This window comes from Centruroides sculpturatus, unplaced genomic scaffold (assembly GCF_000671375.1).
Source record: "Centruroides sculpturatus isolate CEXI.00-Female unplaced genomic scaffold, Cexi_2.0 scaffold1074, whole genome shotgun sequence".
NCBI classification, from domain to species: domain Eukaryota; kingdom Metazoa; phylum Arthropoda; class Arachnida; order Scorpiones; family Buthidae; genus Centruroides; species Centruroides sculpturatus.
The window spans coordinates 7,805-33,611 of record NW_019385359.1 but is presented as its reverse complement, the minus strand read 5'-3'; the positions used below and the strand labels follow the sequence as shown (position 1 = coordinate 33,611).

At 27.3% G+C, this 25,807-nt stretch overlaps 2 protein-coding genes across 7 annotated transcripts; both read left to right on the top strand.

Annotated features, from left to right (window-relative positions):
• Positions 1–2,188: 2,188 nt before the first annotated feature.
• Positions 2,189–25,241, top strand: LOC111638083 (ankyrin-1-like). 6 transcript variants are annotated; one of them, XM_023383712.1, is made up of 9 exons: positions 2,211–2,313; positions 8,776–8,823; positions 8,915–9,035; positions 17,204–17,296; positions 18,942–19,162; positions 19,236–19,491; positions 24,278–24,410; positions 24,588–24,790; positions 24,896–25,240. In XM_023383712.1, exons 4-9 carry the CDS (start codon positions 17,218–17,220, stop codon positions 25,162–25,164), a joined length of 1,161 nt encoding a protein of 386 aa, XP_023239480.1. In that variant the 5' UTR covers positions 2,211–2,313; positions 8,776–8,823; positions 8,915–9,035; positions 17,204–17,217; the 3' UTR covers positions 25,165–25,240. The 6 variants fall into 6 exon arrangements, with proteins under 6 accessions (XP_023239484.1, XP_023239481.1, XP_023239483.1 ...); XM_023383716.1 differs by lacking the exon at positions 8,776–8,823 and having other exon boundaries at positions 2,189–2,313; positions 17,207–17,296; positions 18,987–19,162; positions 24,896–25,241; XM_023383713.1 differs by lacking the exon at positions 8,776–8,823 and having other exon boundaries at positions 2,189–2,313; positions 17,207–17,296; positions 24,896–25,241.
• On the top strand, positions 10,903–11,940 carry LOC111638080 (KRAB-A domain-containing protein 2-like). The gene has a single exon (XM_023383707.1). It carries the CDS (start codon positions 10,903–10,905, stop codon positions 11,938–11,940), a length of 1,038 nt encoding a protein of 345 aa, XP_023239475.1.
• Positions 25,242–25,807: the final 566 nt, after the last annotated feature.

The window sequence follows — 25,807 nt, the reverse complement described above, 5'->3', positions numbered from 1 at the left end:
TCCATGCATATTCTAAGATACCTCAATTAAATTCAAATTCTTAATGAGGAGATTTGATGCATGGCTATATTTTTAATGATGATAAATAATCTGTTCAAATATAAAATAAAAAATAATCTAACTACAGAATTTTGATAAGTTTTGACTATCTAGTACACACATATTTTTAGCAAAAAAAAAATAACAGAAGGAAAACTATTATATTTTAAAACTTGCATGTATAAATTTTTATTAGCTGTATACTTTGAAAAAATACTGTGTCTAAAGAATGGGCATTATAATGATTTTTTTATTATAAAGAAATATGATATATATATGATTTGCAAGGAGATTGCAAAACACATAAACACAAATTTTACAAGTAAATGCAATATAATTTAACAATTAGTAACTTTCAATTTATAACATTTATGTTTTTCCAAATAGTTTATTGATAGATAACAAAAATTTAAATACTTTCAGAGTTATTAAAATTCATCTTCAAAGGTGTAAAAATTTTCTTATTCTATGAAACATTTATGGAATGAGAAAATGGAATACAACTGTCCTTCAACAAATTTAAAAATTTGATTTTGAAACATAAATTTAATAAATTGATACATCTGTTAATTCTAAACAATTCTATATTGTGGCTTTAGAATGTAATGACAAAACAGTTAATTTTTATAATGAATAAAAATTTTTAATTGGGTAGAATAAGTTATTTTAAAATGCCATAAAAAATGCTTAAATTCAATAAATAAAGACCAGCTACTTTAATTTAATTTTAATTTTTAAATATATATGTGATGGACTCTATGAGAAGCTATCTTAAATTGAAAAAGTAAATTTTGCTGTAAAGTAAAAGAATGATTAAATATGGTTGAAATAGTCAATATTTAGGTTTCAACACCAAATGATTTTAGTAATGTTTTAGTAACATTTTTAGCTATAAATGCCATCTTATATATTCTTCCTAATCTGTAGAGTAAGAGGCTCTCAAAAAATAAAAATTGATTTTTCTAACTTCAGGTAACTTTTTATAGATCACAATATATATAAAGTAAAACAAGTTTACTGAATTAAAAATTAAAGTGATCTGAAAATAAATGGCATTCATTTATTAAATACAGTAGAACCTCGATTATCTGGACTAATTGGGGATGAAGGTAGTCCGGATAAGGAAAAATCCGGATAATCGAAACAAATACTTTAATTTGTCTTTTAATGATAATACAACACGTTTTCTTTTCGATGACATATCGGTANATCCAGGATGAAAGGTTGATTCCGCTAGTGTTCTGGTGATTGTGAATGTACCTCAAAAATTTATTTTTGTATTTAGTCTCTAATATTGTACATAAATATTTGTCTTCATTAATAATTATTAGCATCAACAAGTAATTTAATAATGACTATAATCTCACTATAATTTCGTTTTTGTTTATAATATATATAATCTAGTGACTCATACTTTAATCATTCTCGATATCTGTGTATTAGCTACAATATCTGTCAGAAAAAATTATATAAATTTCCATTATCAGATTTCTATTTTTCAAGTGATGTCGGAAGCGTTGAGTAAAAAATTTTCGTCTCCATTTATACTTGTTATCAATTCATAAAATATACGTTACTTATGAATACTCATTTAACATCATTCTAAAACACAATGAAAGATATTCCATTGTTTATTTCTACACTATTTCATTTTTCTCTCTCCGCCCCATGGGCACTAAGAGAGCATTTTTTTTTTTTCAGAATGTCCTCTTATCCAGCACACAGTGGAGGCGGTCGAGTAACACGACATATTTGGGATAAAAAGTTCCTGTTGTTTTCTGCCCGAATTAAATACCGGCTCTAATGCCGGCATTATATCTGTATTTCACTAGAAGGAAGAATTTGTATAATTTAAAGATATAAAATATATCCAAACATATTGGATAACGAAGTGTTTTAACGTGATGATCGTTGGCCTTTGTATAGTAGTAATAAAATAGTGTTAAATATTATCATAACGCTATTTTATAGTAAAGAAAATGTAAATTACAATTTATAACTGTATTAACTCTATATTAATTAATCAGATATAAATTATTGACAAACTCAAAGATAAGATAATTTTTTCTTATGCCTTTGTATACATTTAATTTTTTATTTTATTTATTTTTATTTTATTAAAATTAATTTTAGATACCAGGTGGTGCTGATGCGAAAATTGATATTGGTATGGCTGGAGGGGCGACACAATGACGCTTGATAGTGGTTTGTAATGTTTCCAAAGGTTTTGAATCTTTTCTGCAGGCTTTCTCGAAAGAAATATCTCTGATATAGGTATATTATATATTTAATAAGTGCAATAAACAATGTCTAATTTATGCAATGTTTTAATATTTTGAATTTCTTAAATCTTCATGTTTCATAATATGTAAACAATATTGGATATATTCACATATTAAAAAATAACTATTTAAAATGTATTTGTTAACATATAAAGTATTACTGAAAGAAATCTGATGTTTGCAATTACCTGAATAAATGCAGTTTATCATATACAATATACATATAAAAATAGAAGGAATATATATATATATAAATATTTGCATATAATTAATACACTATTAATTTGAAAACAGCTAGTTGAAAGTAATTAAAACTAATGCAGAAATTTTGGTACTTTATTTATAGAGATAATGGTGGTTCACACAATATATATAGCAGCATCAAACAATTAACAATTATGTTTTAGTTAACTGTGCAGAAACTTCATTTTTATTGCAGTATATATATACTGCAATATATATATATTATATATATACACGAGGAGTATACTATGAAATATTATAGATAGATATTTCTCGTATAGATACTTGTAATACAAAAAATTGCTGTTTATATATAGTATTATGTACAAAGTTAGGTCTGCATATTGTAAACATATATGTTTATATACAATTTTGTGTACAGTACATCAGACAGATAGATATCTTGTAAAATATATGTAAAAAAAAATATGTTTTAGAAACACTTATTTAGATATATATGCAAAATATTCTGTAAAATATCTTTATAATAATTAAATTTTATTGTTAGACTCATAGAAATATATTATTTAATAATTAATTTTAGACATTTATATACTATATAATTTTGGTAATCCAACATGTATGAGACCAGAAGAGTGTCAGGTTAAGGAGATTATTGGAATTAAAAATGAATTCAATGGTTTTATTGTTTGGAAAGAAAATATTTGAGATGTAGAGTTTCAAAAACAGCTAACTCCACTTTTTCTTGTTCTGAAAGATAAGGGCTGTGAATGTGGCTGATTTTGAAATTAACCTTCGGTTTTCATCCCTTTTTTTATTCTTTCCTGTATTTTGTAACTAGAAGAAAACTGCCATTTAAAACTGGTTAAATTAGAATTAAAAACATTAAATCTATAAACCAGCAAATTTTTATAACAAGTGCAAATGTTTGCTTGATGATGCTTGTTCAACATGGGCAAAATGTTTGCACTTGTTATAGAAATTTGCTGGTTTATAGATTTAATGTTTTTAATTTTGTAGATAATTTAGAAATTTATAGCAATCATCATTGAAACGAACAGAAAAATAAATAAGATCAAGTGCTTAGCTAATTATTTTAAATATGGAATTTGAAAATTTAAGTCTTATTTGTTTATCTGCATGTTGTTAGTTCATTGATTGTATTAATCAAATGCATAGAATAGCAAGAAAATGTGAAAGGAGAGCAATCAATTTGAGCAGCCTAAGATTATCAATAAGTCAAACAATTTTTAATACCATAACCAAGTTTGGACTTGATATTATCCCACATTTAGTGGGAACTAAAATTTCAACTAGTGGGAAGCTTGTTTACAATTTGGCAACAGTGCCAATAATACTAGAGAGTCAATTAGTATTGGATTACTGGACATGCCAGACTAGCAAATGACTGGATTGTGCTGTATTTTGTTTTAAGTGGTTATTTTATAAATGAGTACTTACTTATCTAAATAAAATGCATTATTATTCTGCTTAATCTGTTTTAGATTTTTTTTGTAGTACAGTAGAACACTGATTATCTGAAGTAATATGGACTGATGTTACCTCAGACGACCAAAAACTCAGATAACATGGATGGCCATGGCCATTTTGGATTTAAAATTATGAATGTAAAAGATTTACTTGGTATAAGTTTTAAGTCTCTCTTTTTATACCTTAATGAACTTAATCATACATAAGAATAACATTTTTTACATCATTTATTATACAGCTAATACATACAATTGTTCTATGAATATAATGTGTAATAAAAATGTATAGTAATACATCATTTTAATATGAATGATTTGTGTCATATTGAATTTAAATAATAAAAGGTAACAGAAACATTATTTTTTAATGTACAGTATATTATCATTTTACACTTTATTTAAAAAAATTCTTTAGTTTTGTTTTATATCAGTTCCTGTATTCTTTGCCAAAGTGGTCAGTTACTTCAGCCTCAGTCACACACACAGTACAGTCAAGGTTAAAAGCACTGTGATGTTTACTGTATACTCTTGGTGCATTCATAGTAAAGCTTTTATGAACTATGTATAAGAAAAGTAAGGTATTCACTTACAAGTTTCACACGAATAATGCAGGATCTTGGTTAATCGGGGTATTACTGTACTTCCAATAATAATTCCTAAACNAATGCCATAAAAAATGCTTAAATTCAATAAATAAAGACCAGCTACTTTAATTTAATTTTAATTTTTAAATATATATGTGATGGACTCTATGAGAAGCTATCTTAAATTGAAAAAGTAAATTTTGCTGTAAAGTAAAAGAATGATTAAATATGGTTGAAATAGTCAATATTTAGGTTTCAACACCAAATGATTTTAGTAATGTTTTAGTAACATTTTTAGCTATAAATGCCATCTTATATATTCTTCCTAATCTGTAGAGTAAGAGGCTCTCAAAAAATAAAAATTGATTTTTCTAACTTCAGGTAACTTTTTATAGATCACAATATATATAAAGTAAAACAAGTTTACTGAATTAAAAATTAAAGTGATCTGAAAATAAATGGCATTCATTTATTAAATACAGTAGAACCTCGATTATCCGGACTAATTGGGGATGAAGGTAGTCCGGATAAGGAAAAATCCGGATAATCGAAACAAATACTTTAATTTGTCTTTTAATGATAATACAACACGTTTTCTTTTCGATGACATATCGGTAGTATTAAAAATAAATACTGTATTTAAATCGTGATCAAATTTTTAAGAAACAAACGTTCGTATTGAATTTGGACTACTACTGACCAGCGCTAACAGACTAGCTATTGTTTAAAAGGCCTCTGGTGGCTCAAGAAGACGGATTTTATAAAATAAAAAGCAGTTGAAACTACTTTTTATGAAAAGAAATTTGACAAACTATTTATCACTTTATGACAAGAAAAATTTTTTTCGTCACGTTCTCGGCTTTTAAGTAATGCATAAACTTTCGAAGCACGAGGTCCTTCGGACCGCGAGGCAGAGGCGTTGGCCCACGTTTCCCATGCTTTACGCCGCCCTTGGTCATAGAAATGATGTAATTTGAATATAAATTATTTATAAATATGTATGTCAAGTTATATTTTTATTACAACGCAAAATATATTTAAGAGTTTACGGCCAATGTGCCGAGTGAGACGTTGTTGAAATAAAAAAATTATGCATTCCATCACGTACATAAACAGTGTCGTAATTCGCCAAGTGCAAATCAGTAAATTCGTAAAATTTTTGTTTATTTTGAACAATCCAGATAATCGAAAATCCAGATAATAGAGGTCCGGATAATCGAGGTTCCACTGTAGTATGTTTTTGTAAAGAAAATAAATTTTACATTATAAAAAATAATTTATTTGTACTTATTTACTTTTGCTTAATTTAATTGCTTAGTAATGCATATTTGAAAATTATGCATTACTAAGCAATTAAATTAAGCAAAGTAATTACTAAGCATCAACCAAGAGAAATAGATATTTTTTTCTTAATTGATTTCATAGCATATTTTGGGGTGTGCTATATCTACTTTGATATCTATGTGGATCGGGACAGAGTTATACTAGATAGTAATATAAATAAATTCCATATTGGCAAATCTACTAATACAATAGAAATTATTATACTGTAGAAAATAAGATGTAGAATTTGCATACGTCAATATTTCCAATATCAATTGATAATTTTTTTTTAATTATGTAGTATTATAATAAATGCAATTATTACATTTGGGTATTGAATTGAATGTAATAAACTATCCATTCTACTTGCATATGATAATATATTGAATTGAAGACAAGACAAACTTTTTGTTTTATAGTTTGATTATATACATGCATAAAGAAACTTATAAGCATAAGTGAAACAGGATCAGACACATTTTATCTTAATAAATGCATCATTTTTAGATACATAAAAAAATCTAATTGTGGTTTTAGATATGTAATATTATATTTTATCACTTCTAATTCATTATTATGACTTTTTAGTGTATATTTAATATAATAAGTAAGATTGCATGTTATTTAGCAGTCATTATAACAGTTTTATCACACAAACTAATAACTGGTATTCCTGTCAAAAAAATATTTATAATGATGATAATTCTGAATACTACAGAAAGTCTCTATTGTCTATAAAATTCAATAATTTTAAAAATAAATAAATAAATTAATTGTTGTAATGTATTATGCTAAAGTGCCATTTCTGTTTTGAATAGAAATGTATTTCACTAAAAATATGTATTTCTAAAAATAGAAAAGTACCTGTACTTTCAATAATAATGACTTTTTAATGAAAATAAATATTTTTTTAAACCATTTTTCATTACATACATTAGAAATGATTTTGGTGTAATTATTTATTTTAAAAAAAAATTCAAATGGAAGGCATATAATAATTAAATTTTATTGTTAGACTCATAGAAATATATTATTTAATAATTAATTTTAGACATTTATATACTATATAATTTTGGTAATCCAACATGTATGAGACCAGAAGAGTGTCAGGTTAAGGAGATTATTGGAATTAAAAATGAATTCAATGGTTTTATTGTTTGGAAAGAAAATATTTGAGATGTAGAGTTTCAAAAACAGCTAACTCCACTTTTTCTTGTTCTGAAAGATAAGGGCTGTGAATGTGGCTGATTTTGAAATTAACCTTCGGTTTTCATCCCTTTTTTTATTCTTTCCTGTATTTTGTAACTAGAAGAAAACTGCCATTTAAAACTGGTTAAATTAGAATTAAAAACATTAAATCTATAAACCAGCAAATTTTTATAACAAGTGCAAATGTTTGCTTGATGATGCTTGTTCAACATGGGCAAAATGTTTGCACTTGTTATAGAAATTTGCTGGTTTATAGATTTAATGTTTTTAATTTTGTAGATAATTTAGAAATTTATAGCAATCATCATTGAAACGAACAGAAAAATAAATAAGATCAAGTGCTTAGCTAATTATTTTAAATATGGAATTTGAAAATTTAAGTCTTATTTGTTTATCTGCATGTTGTTAGTTCATTGATTGTATTAATCAAATGCATAGAATAGCAAGAAAATGTGAAAGGAGAGCAATCAATTTGAGCAGCCTAAGATTATCAATAAGTCAAACAATTTTTAATACCATAACCAAGTTTGGACTTGATATTATCCCACATTTAGTGGGAACTAAAATTTCAACTAGTGGGAAGCTTGTTTACAATTTGGCAACAGTGCCAATAATACTAGAGAGTCAATTAGTATTGGATTACTGGACATGCCAGACTAGCAAATGACTGGATTGTGCTGTATTTTGTTTTAAGTGGTTATTTTATAAATGAGTACTTACTTATCTAAATAAAATGCATTATTATTCTGCTTAATCTGTTTTAGATTTTTTTTGTAGTACAGTAGAACACTGATTATCTGAAGTAATATGGACTGATGTTACCTCAGACGACCAAAAACTCAGATAACATGGATGGCCATGGCCATTTTGGATTTAAAATTATGAATGTAAAAGATTTACTTGGTATAAGTTTTAAGTCTCTCTTTTTATACCTTAATGAACTTAATCATACATAAGAATAACATTTTTTACATCATTTATTATACAGCTAATACATACAATTGTTCTATGAATATAATGTGTAATAAAAATGTATAGTAATACATCATTTTAATATGAATGATTTGTGTCATATTGAATTTAAATAATAAAAGGTAACAGAAACATTATTTTTTAATGTACAGTATATTATCATTTTACACTTTATTTAAAAAAATTCTTTAGTTTTGTTTTATATCAGTTCCTGTATTCTTTGCCAAAGTGGTCAGTTACTTCAGCCTCAGTCACACACACAGTACAGTCAAGGTTAAAAGCACTGTGATGTTTACTGTATACTCTTGGTGCATTCATAGTAAAGCTTTTATGAACTATGTATAAGAAAAGTAAGGTATTCACTTACAAGTTTCACACGAATAATGCAGGATCTTGGTTAATCGGAGTATTACTGTACTTCCAATAATAATTCCTAAACACTTACATTATATAAGTTAATAAAATATAACTGAATAAAAATATAATATGTACTTAAATGAAAAAATTTTGCTTTAAGTAAGAATTTTAAATTTTACTTTAATGCAAAACTTAGAATCAGATATGAATAACATATATAAATTAAAAATTTTGCTTTGATTTCAATTAGAAAATTTTAAAACTTTAAAGTACATTATTTGAAAAATAAAAATATGATTTTTTTAAATTTTGTAGCATAATAATGTAGCATTCTGATGAGTTTTATTCTAATTGTTTTGAGAAGTAAGATATATTAAAATATTTTCAATTATATATTTAAATTTGTAATGTTCATTTTATTACTTAGATAATTATATTCAATTTTTCAAATTAGGTATGGATCTAAAGAGAAAATTTTATTTTTCTTGAAGATGTGATTAAATGAGAATGAGTGTTGTAAAGTCTTCAACAGTTCATTTTATTAACCTCATTACATATAAAGGAAAGAGTGAAAGGTAAATTTTTACATTTTGTAAAAGTGATAAAATTAAAAACTTTTTAAATTAATGTAATATTAAAAGGAGAAAAACAAAATATTTATACATTAAGTGATAATTTTACATTGTTTTACTAATGTAAAATTATTTTTTATGTAGCCAGTGTAATTACAAATTAAAAAAAATTATTTTTGATGTTTTTATAAATTTTTTAAATTTTAAAGTAAAGTGTGTGTGTGTAAAATAAATGATTGAAAAATCAATAAAAGAATAAATAAGGTTATTGTTTGTATTTGCTTAAATATTAAATTTTGCATATTAATAAGGTGACCAATTGTCCTCCTTTTTTAAAAAGTCCTCCTCGAAAAGTGTCCTCCTACATGTCCTCTTTTTTGATATTTGAAGACTAATCTGTAAATCTCCATATTTGATTGATGCCAAGCTGATCTGTTGTATGTGATGTGTTTGTATTTAATGGATGATTCATCAAGGCTTGGTACAGTGCTGCAAGATGTGATTATGAGACACATACGCTCCACACAAAAGACTTTGAGAGAGTGCACTTTGTGGAAGTGGCTTTGTGTACTTCTTACTGAAATATTACATGGCACATATACATGCAATAGATATTATTATAGTGTATTATTGTTGCAATGAATAAAATATTTCTTTTATTACGATAGTTTTTCCTTCAATTTATTTGTGTCCTCCTTTTCATTGTAAAATAGTTGGTCACCTTAATATTAAGAAGAAAATTTTAGTGATATTTATTCAATAAGAATTAAATATGCTGTCATTATTACTGTTCATAGAATAGAAATCATTTTCATCTCAAACAACTATAAATATGATAGTAATTAGGAAAATATTTAATAAATATATAACTTCTCTTAAAATATATACAGATTATGACAAACTTTTTGCTTAAAATATGCTGTAAGTATTTTAAATATCAATCAAATCTTGTAAGTGAAAGAGAAATACTGTAATGGTGATATTTCCAGTTTGCTACTTTGTATGATTGGCAGACTGTGTAGATGATGTGTCATAGATAGAACTCTGATTTTAATTAGTTATGAGGAATGACAATTTTGATGCTTATATTTCATAAGGATACTACTATGCTTATATATATATATATATGAAACCAGAAGAGTGTTGGATTAAGGAAATTGTTATATTATTGGAATTTCTCATATTTTAATGAAATAATTTAAGTAATAAAAATATGAATGAAATTGATGTAATGAAAATAGTTGAGCACATAAATGAATTTGACATTGTGGAGTTCACTGTTAATGTCACAGCAAAACACAAGTTGGACTACTGATCAGAACATCTGAACATTCCAGTAATCATGTTGCAAGTTAATGGATTACCATTAAATTAAATAAGAGATTTAGTGAATCATACAGTATTACTTTTCCGGCTCTGTTATATATATATGTTACTGTAAATGCTCGAACTATGGTAAATCCTAAGATCTTCCAGTAAAACCTAAGAATTGCAAATCTTTGTGGTAAAAGTTCGAAATGTTCTGCGATCATCGCTAATTTCGAACTTTTATCAGCATTTACTCGGTATATCTTAGGTTTTACCTCAGAGACATGGTAAATGCTGAAAAAATAGTCCTCGCTTTCTGCACCGCACCGCGTCATCGCCTTCGCTCGCCACATTTCATCATTTGACACGTTAGAAAGCGCATATTAATTCTAATCTTGTTTGAGATTTCTCTGTCTAAAAGTTATTTATGAATCAGGATGAGTGTGAAATGGAAATTTTATGAAATAATGGACGAGCTCATTGCAAGCAAGAAAGATAATAACTTTTACTTAATAGGGACAAATACGCAAAGTGTTTGGAGGAAGTAAAAGCTGCAAAGAACATGAAAAAGAAACAAGCTGTTCATTACAGGCGTATAAAGCATTACAAAATTTTGACTATAGGCGGCGAAGAAAAACTAATTGCGCCTACGAAGGAGGAGGATGGAGAAATAAGATATTATATTTGTTACGAGGACTTATTCAATATTCTCGAAGAAACACATGTTGCTGTTGGCCACAGTGGAAGGACATGGATGCTTAAGGAATGTAACTGCAAGTATAAAAATGTAACAGTTGAGGCTACTATGACATATTTGAAGCTATGTCAACCTTGCCAAAAGAAACAGAAGAATTTGAAAAAGGGCATTGTCGTCAGACCTATACTTCACAGTGAAATGAACTCACGCTGTCAGGTTGATCTAATAGATCTACAAACTACCCCAGATAGAAATTATAAATTTATTTTAGTTTACCAAGTCCATCTTACCAAATCTGTGATCCTTCGTGCGCTTCAAACTAAACGCGCCGTAGAAGTTGCATACCATCTTTTGGATATTTTTACCACTTTTGGAGCGCCGAGCATCCTTCATTCCGATAATGGTCGAGAATTCTCTAACCAAGTTATTGAGAGTTTATGCTCCATGTGGCCGGATGTAAAAATCGTACATGGAAAGGCAAGACATGGCCAAAGTCAAGGATCAGCGGAGCGTGCTAATCAAGACATAGAAAATATGTTGAGTACGTGGATGGAAACCAATCAGTTATCAAAGTGGTCAGAGGATTTAAGATTCATTCAGGCAATGAAAAATAGAGCATATCATGAGGGAATCAAATGTTCCCCCTACGAAACAATGTTTGGTTGTCCAATGATAATGGACCTTGCAGCTTCAGCAATCCCTAGTGATATGATTAGAGTTATAAGATCTGAAGAAGATTTAGAGAAGTTGTTGCATTTGCATGACAATATGGAACAAAATAATGATGTCGAAAATGCAATCGAACAGGACAAGGAAGAAAGCATTGTTGAAAATGAGTCAGAAGGGGTTAAATTAAAGGTAAAGAAGTTAGTCTTCGAGAAGTTGTCGCAAAATTGTCTTTGACTGGATGACAAGGTTTCAAGAAGTGCAACTGCTTAAAAAAATGCCTAACGAAGAAGTGCGCTTGCAAGTCATCAGGATTACTTTATAATTCTAAATGCCATGATAGCTCTCCATGTTGTAACAAATAAAATCCTTTTTTACTTTTATTAAATGAACAATGAATACCAAATGATTAGAAAAAATACTGTGATTACTGATTAGCTTAGCCGGGTAGGCTATTACATTATTTTTTACAAGATAATTTAATTTTTGTTACGTTAAAAAAGTATTTTTAAACTGTTTCACTAGTTATTAATAAATAGCTAGTTATTAATAAGTTTAGTAAGTTTATAATAGTTGCAATAAATGATTATTAAAATACTCATAGTTTTATTTCCAAAACCAACATTTACTAATCGTCTTTAGTAAAACCTAGCATGTACCAAATTCTAATGGTAAAAGTCCGAAAAATCATCTCACTTTATAAAAATCCTTACATTTACCAACTCACATTGGTAAATTCGAAGATTTTCAAGTAAAACCTAGGATTTACCAGTATATGGGCTTTTACAGTAACATATATAACAGAGGGAAAGTGTGACAATTGGTCAAAAAATGAGCTTCCAAAATTTTTTATATTTTGCAGGGAGGTTTGTGTATTAGGAGGATTGATACTATTAAATTTTGGTAGTTAAAGGTTGACAGGGTGGGGAGATAAATAGGGTCAAGTGTCATACCTTGAGTAGGGTCAGACTTAGTGATGATTTTACCTGTTAGTAGCATTTACAATTTTTTATGAAATAAATCACTATACTCAAAATTAAGCTTTTTGTCATTTTATAATAATTAAAAATATAAAAAGTTTTTAATAAAATAACATAACAGATGGTGCCACCAAACTTTTAAATGTCGATCGGATAAGGGTTAAGTAACCAGTTGCTGGATTTTGTTGGAAGGAATTTTTGGGAATTGATTTTTATGTTTAAACAGTATTGTATTATAAGATACTGTATTTTTTGTGCAGCCTAAAATAATGAATGCAACAATCTTTAATATTATGCCCATTTGAGTGTTCATGCTCAGGCTCAATACTATTCCACATTTAGTGAGAAATGGAGTTTGAACTAGTGGGAATCTTGTCTATTACTTGGCAGCAGTGGCAGTAATACCAGAAAGTTGACTAGTGTTGGATTACTGGACATGTCAAACTAGCAAATGGTAGATTATTAAGATTGTACTATAATTTCACTGTCAGATTGTTACTAAAAATTAGAGTACATAACTTACTTTTATCTTTTATATGCAAAATACATAATTAAAACTAAATTAAGCAAATTCATTTTAAAATTATGAATTATGGCAAATGAATTTATTTTTTCTGGAGTCATTTAAAATTATATTAAAATCTAATAATTATGGCACAACTGGAAACTCTGTTGAACAACTGCAACATTGAAGGTCGAGTATTAGTATTGTTTTTTACATACCACATAAAATACTGGATAGCTGATTATGAAGTGTATAGGATTATGAGAGAATTTTACACATTTGTCTGGCAACTAGTTACAAGATACCTGTCTAAAGATAATAAGACAAAATCCTAATGTTGTCCAGTTCAGATGCCAGATATATGATGCTGGATAAGCTGAAATGTACAGAATTTATTGCAATCTTCCAATCTTTCTGGTAATTGCATGGCAGCAGCAAGAATATATGGCTTTGCTCCATAGTAGGAATTACAACATGATTGAACTCTATGACTAAACTCCTGCTACCCAGTGATGTGTGAAAGTAAATGATTGACTTGATACTTGACATTAAATATCTGATACTGCTGATACTGGATAGTTGTGAAATCAGATTCAAGCATGGGATATTTTGTTGCTAACTTGTATCTAAGGCAGAATAAGAGTGCCAGAAAAGTAGAATGCTGGAATGTATAGTTTATGAGAAGTAGATATTGTCTTGGCAAAATGATCTGTAAAACTTATTTGCCAAATTTAAAATATTATTGACTTTTGGCTATTTGACTAGTTAATCCCTATATACAGTATATATATATATATATATATATATATTAAAACCATACTTGTTATCATTATTATAATTGTCATTTGTTACAGTTTCTTTAGTGTTTAAACAAATTTAATAAATTATTTCTTCTATATTAAATTATATTCAATTCTTAAAACATACGGTATGTTAATATTAATTATTTTATTGGGATTCAGAGTATCTTTCATGATTCATAAACCAAAAGTGAATTGAAGTATTTTAATACTTATGATTGTTTATTTAGAAGAATTTTAAATCTATTTAGCTGATGATGGTAGAAATAGTTTGAAATGTTTTCCTATATATTATTCAGATGTTAGTTTTAGTTTTGGACTACATAAATTGCAATTGATTCAATGAAAACAATAAATCAGCAGTCTAAATTGATTTAATGTTATTTTTGGCTGAAAAAAACAAATAATAATAAAGTAGTACCATCTGACATTGAATTGTTTTAGAAAGATGTTACAATATAGAAATTTTGATTTAAAAAAAAATTGAAAAATGTATTTATGTAATAAATCTTTTTTTTTTTTTTATCAAAATAAAAAGAAAATTTCTTAAAAGCAATAAAAGATAATCTCTTAAAAGTAATCAGAGATTAAAGATAATGATATAAATAGATATAAATGAAAAAATATATAATTTTAAAATTTTAAAATAGCTAAATTTTTAATTTTTGAATAGGTTTTTTTATTTATTTAACTTTTGTGTTATTTTTATAAAATTTGTACACTTATTATGTAAATATTTAAAACAAATATTTTATTTTATTTATCTTTTTGTAAAATTAAATTGTGCTATGTTATAAACTTCAAAAATGTTTTTTGGATAAAGAGAAATCTGTAAAGACAATCCTAGATATAAGGCCCATCAGTGGCCAAGCAGTTCTGTTCCCTGAACACTGGGAGTTTGGTCATGGATTCGTGCCTTCCATGATGGGCTGGCCATGTGGAGTTTTCCAGGTTTTCTCCATGTCTGTAATGCATAAATAGGGACTAGTTACCCTTAAAAAGACCTCTCAGAAGGCACTAGATTGCCCAAGTGTTGTGTTGCCATAAATTAACAAACAAACCTAGATATAAAATCAGATCATATAGGTAAAAGATATTTATATACAGTAGAATGCACTTAATTGGACCATATCAAAGAATAGATTATTTAACCCAATTAATCAGTGGCCCATTTATGTGGATGTTATCTCAATAAACTGGGAAAAAGAAGAAAATTTTTTCTATAGTATTTTAATAAATAGGTATAATAAACAGTTTAAATTATATTAAATTAAATTAGTTTGGTATGTTTTATGTCTAGTTCAAAACTCAATATTTTAATGTAAGTTATGCATTAAGTTGTAATACAGTATTAAAAAAATGAAAAATTTCTACATGTTTTGTATGGTGCATCATTCTGCATTCTGCATTCATTTTGTATGGTATGGTGCAGCATTCTGTGTCTACTGATAATAAAATAAATGAATCATATATATATATATTTTTCTTCACTACTAAGTGCATTAATATACACAAGGCATTTTACATCATCTTTATTGTGAATCTTCTATAGGCTGATATGTGTTTTGGGCAAAGGCCCCTCTTCTGTCAGCATGACATCCAGAATTTTCTTTAGGTTGTGTTGAAATTATATTTATGATTTAAACTGCAATGATACTTTAACGATTTTAACTGTAAATACATAATTTTAAACAAAACAAGTAAAACAGCAAAACCGTATTTGGGACAAGACTATGTCTCAGAGATGGAATCACTTTGATGCTCAAGGCAGGTCTCATTCTCATTCTCCTATTTTCTTTGATATCGCTGCTTTTGGGTGCAATCGTTCAAACTTTGCCAGCCACGACCATGAGATCGTCACAATGCATCTTCAATGAAATTAACCTATCTAATTTCAAAATTTCTCTCTGTTGTGTGTTGGCCTGGGTTGAACTTTTGTCGATGCATAACGAAAAGTTCCCGTTTTTGAAAAAATAATCGTGGCTATCGTATTGTCCAAAATTATTTTTGTATTTTGCACAAACAATATACAGTTTAACCCAATTATAATGTCATCGAATGTAACGACAATTCTAATATAACGTCAAATTTTTATTGGTCCTACGATTTTACTATACTAGATAAAATGTTAAAAAAAAACCACTTGAATATTTGAAGCACTCCCAAATTTACAAAATTAGATTACAAATTTTATTTAACATAGAAGAAACTGTGTGTTCAGTCCTAAGGTCAGAGTTCACTTCTTAGAATGACTGTGGGTGGTACTCTCCCCTACCTGATTTCGGTGGGGTGAGGTGGCTGTTTTGCCTGTTTGTAGAAGAGGAATCACCATTTTGTATTTTATTTTGACTCAATTCTTAGTCCCCCGACTATCTATGAGTCTGGATTTTTTTATGCACAAATGATTTGGGCACCTATTACTCTTGCCAAATATCAACTCGCGACATGTACTCCTTCATACCTCTATGCTGGTAAGAACATTGGGCAGTACAATTTTATAAACAAGACATAGTCTTGTCAAAAATATATATGTATCAACACAACCTAAAGAAAATTCCAGATGTCATGCCAACGGAAGAGCGACCATTGCCTGAAATGCAAAGGAAGATTCACAATAAAGATGATGTAAAATGCCTTGTGTCTATTAATGCACCTAGTAGTGAAGAAAAAACAAATAAAGGAAGACATGGTCTCAGAAATACATAATCATATATTGTAATATATTGTAAATGTTTTTGGCAAAATATAACAAAAATCTTATCTTGAGGAAATATTTTAGATATTGACATTATTTTCAATGATACATTAAAAACACTAAATGAATATTAGAAATCTATGGTAAATAATGGTATTATTGTATGTTTTGAGTTTTCCATAAAACTGATTACTGTTAATAAAATTTAAAATTACTATTGTTTTTATTTTTATGGTTTATTTAATAAAAACATTTTAAATTGTTTGAACAATCCATCTTAATTTCTAGAAATGAAAATATTTAATTAATTTTAACATTTTCAAAACTCATTTTCTCTGAAGTGTAAATTTTATAGAAATGATGTAAGCTGTAAAATTATTAAACTGGAAAAAATAATTTTGACTTTCAAAAAATAAGTGTCTTAGTTATATTGTATAAATTAAAATACAAAGAATGATCTATAAGAATAATTTCATTAAATATTTTAAATTATTTTTGTTTGTATTAACGTTTTTTATAGAAGTGTTTGAGACCATGTCCACTTTAGAAGAAGAACTATATGAAGCTGTCAATAACAACAATGTAGAATGTGTAAAGGAACTTCTAAGAAGAGGTAAATAAATAATTTATTTACATAGAAAATAGTCATTCTGTCTTTATATATATTTATACTGTATTTCCTCATATAAACCTCAGGGAATAAAGGTGCTGTTAAAAATAAACCTTGAGTTGAAAAACATGGTAAACATGTTGAAGTACTGCATTGTATAGGGCAGTGGTTCCCAACTTATTTTTATCATGGAACTCTTTTCATTTTAGTAAAAAATATTGGAACCCTGACTATTTTTAATGATTATAGATAAAGCAGCAGACAAAAACCCCAAAAGCAATTTATTGAAAATGCAAAAAATAAAAATAAAATCAGATTAATAATGGAAAGCAGTTGGTCATTAAGGTGAAGGGTTAAACTTTTTCTCTTAATATTTTAAACAGAACTAGTGCCTGGATTTGTATCTTTGTTACTATCTGCCATTTCACTCTCCTTGTCACTAGAAACATTTGAAGTACTTGCTATATTTTTCTTCAAAATTCTTCTCTCATCCTACACTCCTTAACTTTTTAATTTGAGGTATTCACAATACTAAATGAACTATAACTTTATACTGTTTCCACTATTTTTATATGAAAAATACTTAAAATATCACAAAATGATTGTAATGCAAAACTCTAATAATCTTTGACTGATACATTTACTTGTAAGCTGTACCATTGCACTACAACACACTACAGATGATGGGACATTAATTAATTAACACCTTGGCGACATGTGATGTTCGTCTGACATGAGTGTCCTGTCGCTAGTATGTACTGTACAGTATTATCAAACATTTGACTGGCTACTCCCATCTCTAGATTCAATAGGCTTGTACTAAATATCAATGAATTAAAGCATTTTTTAAACAATTGTTTTATTATTTATATCTTGAACGCATTCTTTAGTTATAAAATTTAAATTAATGACATTTAGATGATGTCTGATATTATTAAATAATCTAAAATAAATTCCATATTCTCATCATATGAAATTTATATGATGAGAATATGGAATTTGTTAACGTAACATACTACAATAGAACCCTGATTAACCAAAGTTCTGTATTATCTGAGGCAAGCCTGTAAGTGAATATATACCTTTTCTTACACTTTTAATTCATAAAAGAAAGTTCAAAATATTAACATATATTAAAGCATGGTTTGTTTCTGTTGCCTTTTATCATTTAACTTTAATGAGACAAATCATTCATATTAAAGCATAACTACAATAAACATTTTAATTCATAAAACTATTGTATGTATATTAGCTATATAATAAATTATTATTCTTATGTATGATTAAATTTACTAAGGTATAAAAAAGGCTTAAATAAATCTTTTATATTCTTAAATTTTAATCCAAAAAGGCTATGGCCATTCATTCATTTCATGAATAAAATGAAACATTGGTCCATGCTACCTCCGATAATCAGGGTTTTACTGTATTTTATTTTCTACATTAATACCATTAAATATTTAATTTATAAATTAAATTTCTATTTTTCAGTTTTAGCACATTGTATCATTAAATTTCACATTTGCACAAACATCTGATTTTATAGTAAATGTCTTTATATTTTAATTATTTAATATAATTTCTTCTTCAGTATGCTAATTGAAGCTTACAGTGACTAAATGCAACAATGATGATTATTTTTATTCAGGTGCAAATGTAAATATTTTAGTTCATTCTGGACGTACAATTTTAGGCCGAGCAGTTCAGTTAGGAAATGTAGATGTAATAGAAGTCTTACTTCATGCAGAAGATTATCTTCCACCTGAAGATAATTATGAAAATGAAGAAATTGAAGATGTTACATCATTGGAATGTTACTTAGAACCTGGATTTTTGTCATGGACACAAGATAACAATGAAACAAATCAAGTAAGGTTGCTAATTTTGAAATTTTTAATTTTTACTATGTAATTAAATCTTAAATGGAAAATATTTTTGTTAGGAAAATAGAGATCAAGGTAATAGTATGTCTGAGGATAATTCATGTTGGACAGAAAATAGACTCTCACTTAGTGATGGTTGGAAAGAGCCACCTCAGCCAAGTTTAGGAGGACTTGTATTATTTCAGTCCTTAAGAAAATTTACTTTTCATCGAAGAAAATGTGACGTTAACTTGCCAGATTTTTATGATCGCATGCCTATTCATTATGCTGCAGAAGGTGGGAAAGTTGAAGTATTGGAGATGCTTTTAAAAGCAGGTAATTTGATAAATGTTTAAAAAATACTGTATGTGTACATGATTTAGTCACCTAATTATGAATTTAATATTTTAATTGTAAAAGAAATAAAAACAATCAAAATTTCCAAAATTTAAAATTAGTAAAATTGAAAAAAAGGTTTTTTTTGCATAAAATAAAAGATGGTAAAAAAACTTGCTAATAACCTGTATTATAAAGACAATTATTCAAAATTGAATAACTATATTCTTCAATAATAATGCTGAATGTTGTGAATTCTTTATCTAGTCATTGGATACTTAACTGAAAACAAAAATTTTACTACAGCGCTTTCAATAGGATAGTGGTGTTGCACACATGAATTACTTACATCTTCTTGGCACTATTACTTGAAGTGTTTGAGGATAGATTAATTTCAAAATTGATCATTATAATTGCTTGATTTTACACTCCTTGATTATTATTTGTAGAGTAAAATGGAAATCTCAGTTTACAAAGACAATCCATACATTGTCTTTGTAAAGAACAATATGTTTAAATTATACATTACCAAAGCCGAATATTATTGGGCTAGAAACGGCTATAACATTAATAATTTATAAGACAATTTGGCACTAGAATTAGGCATTAGGTGCCATCTCTTGATAAATTTAATAATTATAATTTAATTAAATAATTTTTTAAATAATTTAGAATCACTGGAAGAAAAGATGTGGGTGCTGGATGTGTCCCCAGCCAGCAATGTAATAACCATTGATGGTTATAATGTAAGCTTATATATGCTGAAGAGGAGATTGGACCAGAGGTCTGGGTAGCGTAATTGGCAATGCATCTGCACGGTAAGCAGGAGTTGTGGGTTAGAGTCCTGTTCTGGGCCAAGTCTTTTCTCCCAGTGGTTCTAAATTATTTAAAAAATTATTTAATTAAATTATAATTATTAAATTTATCAAGAGATGGCACCTAATGCCTAATTCTAGTGCCAAATTGTCTTATAGATTATTAATGTTATATCTGTTTCTAGCCCGATAATATTCGGCTTTGGTTTGTGTATAGCTTTAAATGTATTGGGTTTAGTAATGATGTTTGTTTATGTTTAAATTAAAGAACATATTGCAACATTTGTTTGGAAATTTTTAAAATTTTTTAGAATGATCTCTTATGAGTGTGCCATGTAAGATAAAGTATGTAGATATGTGTTTATAAGCACAAGGGAGCCATTTTCAGCACCTTTAATTTAAATTTTTTTTTTTTTTTGTTTCTTTCATTTTTACAAAAATGTAATTTTGTAGTTGTTTGTGTTATATTTCACAATACTGCATATCATGCAATATTTCACAGACTGTAGAACTGTCATGAACTGTGATATTACTAATATTATATGATAGTTCTGTAGTTTGTGAAATATAGATGTGTGTTTTGTGAATTTTTTCCATTCTTGTTCTGTTAATGTTCTATGTTCTTGGAAATTGTTACAGTACTGATTGATATGTTGTGGTAAATTTTATACTGGTCGTTTATAAGCAGTTTAAAAATTCATGTTATTTTATTTATCCATGTATTCCCTGAATATGCATCTGTGAGCCTATCATTCTCCAGAACTGATTGTAATCTTCAATATGCTCAAATAAAGATGAGTGATAAGTTATAAGAAGTTTTATACCAAAAATTTCAAATAGATTACATGAAACATATAGAGTTATTTAATTCATAAATGGCAGAAACTACTTTAAAACTTTTACCATATATCTTGGCTTAATTTTTTCATTAGTGGAAATTTGTATCTATTATAATTCAGTTATCATAAAGTTTCACAAACTGTGATTTTTAAAAAATACTTTAAGTAAATTCTGAGTTCTTATGTGTATTATGTGTATTAACTGAGATGGAGTATATTAGAAATAATTATTAACTATTAATTAAATGATCAGAATGTAGCAGATAAAGAATTTTATGCAATAGAATTTAAAAGTTTAAATTTTAAACTTTTATCTCAGCTTTAATTCTAAAAAACAAATTGCTTGTAGTTAATCAGATAAATATTGAGTGTATTGCTGCTTTGGCATATTTATGTGTATGAAGTATTATTTCACAGTAATATAGGTTTCCAGTTACTTTTATAACAATATGATCAATGTAAAAACATAATTATAACTTTGTACATGAACATTCAAACTAAAAATGAGCTTTTATGAGAAAATATGAATTTATTATTGGAAGTTAATCACTAAGTCTCAATGAAAACTATTTCCTTTTCAGAAGATACTTTAGTTCCAGAGTTAAGAATAAAAATTTAAGGTATATTAATATAGTATTCTATTTCTTATTTAAAATTTGTATTTTAATTTAGTAATTAAAGAAATTATATGTTAATTTTTCAAGAATAACAAATTTTGTTATTCATTATTCATGATAAATTAAAAGGTAATGAAAATAAAATTTTAACGAGAATCATGGAAATAGTCTTGCATCAAGAAAAATACTTTCATTAATTATTTGGCGTTAACATTCAAAGGAAGATAGATAGCTTTGTTTATGCATTATTAAATTCTACAATGTGTAAGTTATCTTGCAATTGATATTTGCATCAAAAATTTAATATTAGGTTGCTTATGATTCTGATGAAACCATGTTTTAATTTAATTTGCTTTATTCAGACACAATAACATGACTCCTTTCAAACACTTGGCAGATTATTCATGTCTCTATTCAGTTGGTATGCTAGTTACAAGTCACGTTTCGGGCATTAGCCCCTCCTCAGCCAACTAAACATTAAAATCAAACATGAGAAAATTTTACATGTACATATGTGAATTAAAAATTTCATAAATATAACATATTTAAAAAAAAAAACACTTTAAAAGTACAAATTACAACATACAGACTGCATACGTAATGGACTGAATCAAATTCCATAGATAGAGTGAAGAATGAACAGATTGACGGGTCTTGAACTTGACAACAGGACTTACAAACTTTGGTTTAATATAAATAATATTCAAATAAATAAATCAAATTTATAGGCAATTTATAACAGTATCTATTTTACCTGTAATTTATTTCTTGACTCATCACCTAAATTCACACAATAACTGTTTTAGCATTTACAGACAAATCTCGTGCACAGCTATCCCAGCGATACAATCTGGTTTGCTAATTTGCATATATATCTCAGTAAACTACTTTGAAACAATTTCGGTATTCAATAAAAAGTTGTGTACAAACTCAAAAAATTATTAATATATTAATATTAGCCTATAATACTTCGGATTTTTACAATTATTATTTAAATATACATGAACTTTGAACGCTGATGATTATCACCACAACTATATCTAATAATCTCTAACATATTTATAATATTTTTATCCAGTTTTCACTAATTTTGATACTTAAATTTTTATTTATACAATTCTTATTTTTATTTTTAATAATCTCAACACACACTTTAAATTTTCTGTGATATGTCTTCTTTTCCTTATGTAGAATCTGTATTTTAGATTTATCAATGTTGCAATCGTTTAGTACACAATGATCATGGAATACAGAATTTAATCAGTGATACTTCAAATCAGACATATGTTCTTTAACCTGTATTTTTAGCTTGTGTTTCGTCTCTCCTATATAAAAACTGCTGTTTTTACATTTACATGGTATTTTATATACAATATTTTTCGTGTCTTCTTTATTTTTGGTTTTTGTTTACCTTTCAATCTGGAAAATAAGTTTTCTTATTTTGGAGTGAGTTTCATGTTGTTTTTCTTCATCTTAGTATCTATTTGTTCATACATATGTTTTATGTATGGAAAACCTAAATATTTTATTTTTACTTTTGTTTTTTCATCTTTTGTTTTGATAGTGTTATCTATTCTTTGTTGCCATTTGTTAATTAATCTAATTGGATACCCATCTAAATTAAATTTTTTTTTAAAATCATTTATATGTTTATTTTTATTAATTTCTTTACTAGTTCTATTTTGTATTTTTTTATACTCCATATGAAAAACATTCTTTTTTATATTCAAAGGTATATTAGAATTATATCTTATTGTAGTTTCAGTCGAACGTGGTTCTCTGAAAGGCTCAAATTCTCTCATTCTCTTTTCTTGTGATTACGACATCTAGATATCGTATACTATTGCCAACTGTATTTTCTTCTTCAATTGTAAATTGGATTTTTCTATTTATATTGTTTATTATTCTTTCTATTTCCTTAATTTTAACTTTTGCTTCATTGTATATAATTAAAACATCATCAACATATCTTTTGTAATATTTTATACCTGGTATATTTTTAATTTTTTCATCTATATCAATCATTATTATTTCTGCAAGCTCTGGTCCAATGACCAACCCCATACTAATTCCATCCTCCTGTGTATAATATTTTCCTTCTATCTCAAAATAATTACTCTTATAAGTAAATTCCAATAATTCTATAATGTCAGGTTCTACATTTATTTTTTTGAGTTGGTTCTCAATTAATTCCATTTTATTGATGGGTACATATCAGTCACTTCTAGACTGGCTATTTTTGACGTATTTTCTATTTTTACTTGCTTGAGTTCATCTAAAAATTCATCTGTGTTTTTAATAGAATATTTCAAATTTTTGTAATCTTTGAGCTTTTGTTTAAAAAATTTTTCTAAATTATATAATACAGTAAATTTAAAGTCTACTATTGGTTGTACATTTTCACCTTTCTTATGGGTCTTAAGTTGTATATTTATCCTTGGTGTTCATTAGGTTGCTTAATTCAAATAATAACAAACTTTTGTAAAAAAATATTTCATTTAATTTGTATTTTCAGGTTGTCGAGTAAATGTATCGGATAGTGAGAATATTACTCCTCTTCATTTGGCAGTTTCTCGTGGCCACGAGGAAATTACAGTGATGTTGCTTAGTGCAGGAAGTCGTGTCAATAGCAAAACCAGGTATATCAGGTATTATCTGCAATTATCAAGATTGAATGTTTATTGCATTTAGTTGTGATAAACATTGACTTTGAAATAAATAAAACTAAGTAATTTTTATTTAATTAATGTAATATGTGAGTAATAAATGAGTAAATATATTATGTTCTGAATATACACTGTTTTTTATATATAATTTGTTTTTAGTGATAAGTCGTCTGCTCTTCATATTGCTGCTAGTCGAGGATATCCTGGTATCGTAGAAAAACTTCTAAATTTTGGTGCCAAGATTGATATTTTAGATGCATCAGATCGAACACCTTTATTCCTTGCCATTAATCGTGCCAATCATCAAGTTGTCAGAATATTACTGCATTGTGGAGCAAAAGTTAATGTTGAGGAGATACATGGTAAGATATCAAGATTTAAAATCTGATATAATTAAAATTTTATTATAAAAATGATTAGTTTCAAAATATATATGTGTGTATATTATTTCTTAATTTATTCCAAAGGCTATACTCCTCTGTCTGAAGCTGTTTGGCAAAAAGACTGTGATCTAGTCCAATTGTTAATCCAAAATGGAGCCAAAGTTACAGGTGTTCATCATCTTTTACATTATAGTGTCTTGCACCATTCCCTCCAATTAACAGAACTTTTACTTAATGGAGGAGCATTTGTTAATGTTCGTGATGACAGTGGTGATACACCTTTGCATATTGCTGTTAGAGGGGCACAAGTTGAAATCTTAAAACTGTTGTTAAAACATGGTAAGAAAATTTAATATGTACAAAGTATAAGTAATACAAATTTGTGCTGATCTTTTATAATAAATGTATTATATATTGACATAATACTGATAAATTTAATATTTCCATATTTATGTAAGGGATGCCTATAAGTAATCAATTATTTTAATATAAAAGACAAATTTATGTGAGAACCGAGGGGGTTAGTTGTCCCCACTTACCGGCGGCTCTGTCAGAGGNAATGAACCTCGTTGATATCTGCCGGATTGTCATAAGGCGGAAACTGGGAGAAAACCTAGCTTTTAAAGTGAATAAACTGCAGTTTCCATTGCATTTGAAAAGATTTCTACTCCTTCAAGATATAGCTGCAGAGAGAGATCCCATTCCAATCCTAGATTCTAACAATGCAAATGTCAGCATGAGATGACATTCCTATCCGGGTTTAAACAATTGATAGTCAACAAATTTTTGTTCCTGTTTCATAGTAGATACCTCTGACAGTAGTTATATACTTTTGGAATAGGAAAAATAATATATGTTATCACACCAGTAATATTTATTCAATGATATACTGATCCTTCAAACTGTTGACAAAATAATTTTTCAACGTTTTGATATCCAGAATTTGAGAATTATATTTTGAGACACAAAACAATTTATTGGTGCAACTAGTACTGT

Coding starts and splice junctions, on each gene's coding strand:
- LOC111638083 (XM_023383713.1), top strand. CDS start 17,218: ATGTCCACTTTAGAAGAAGAACTATATGAAGCTGTCAATAACAACAAT. Junction 19,492..24,277: donor GGAGATGCTTTTAAAAGCAG/GTAATTTGATAA, acceptor TTGTATTTTCAG/GTTGTCGAGTAAATGTATCG. Junction 24,411..24,587: donor AGCAAAACCAGGTATATCAG/GTATTATCTGCA, acceptor ATTTGTTTTTAG/TGATAAGTCGTCTGCTCTTC.
- LOC111638080 (XM_023383707.1), top strand. CDS start 10,903: ATGAAAAAGAAACAAGCTGTTCATTACAGGCGTATAAAGCATTACAAA.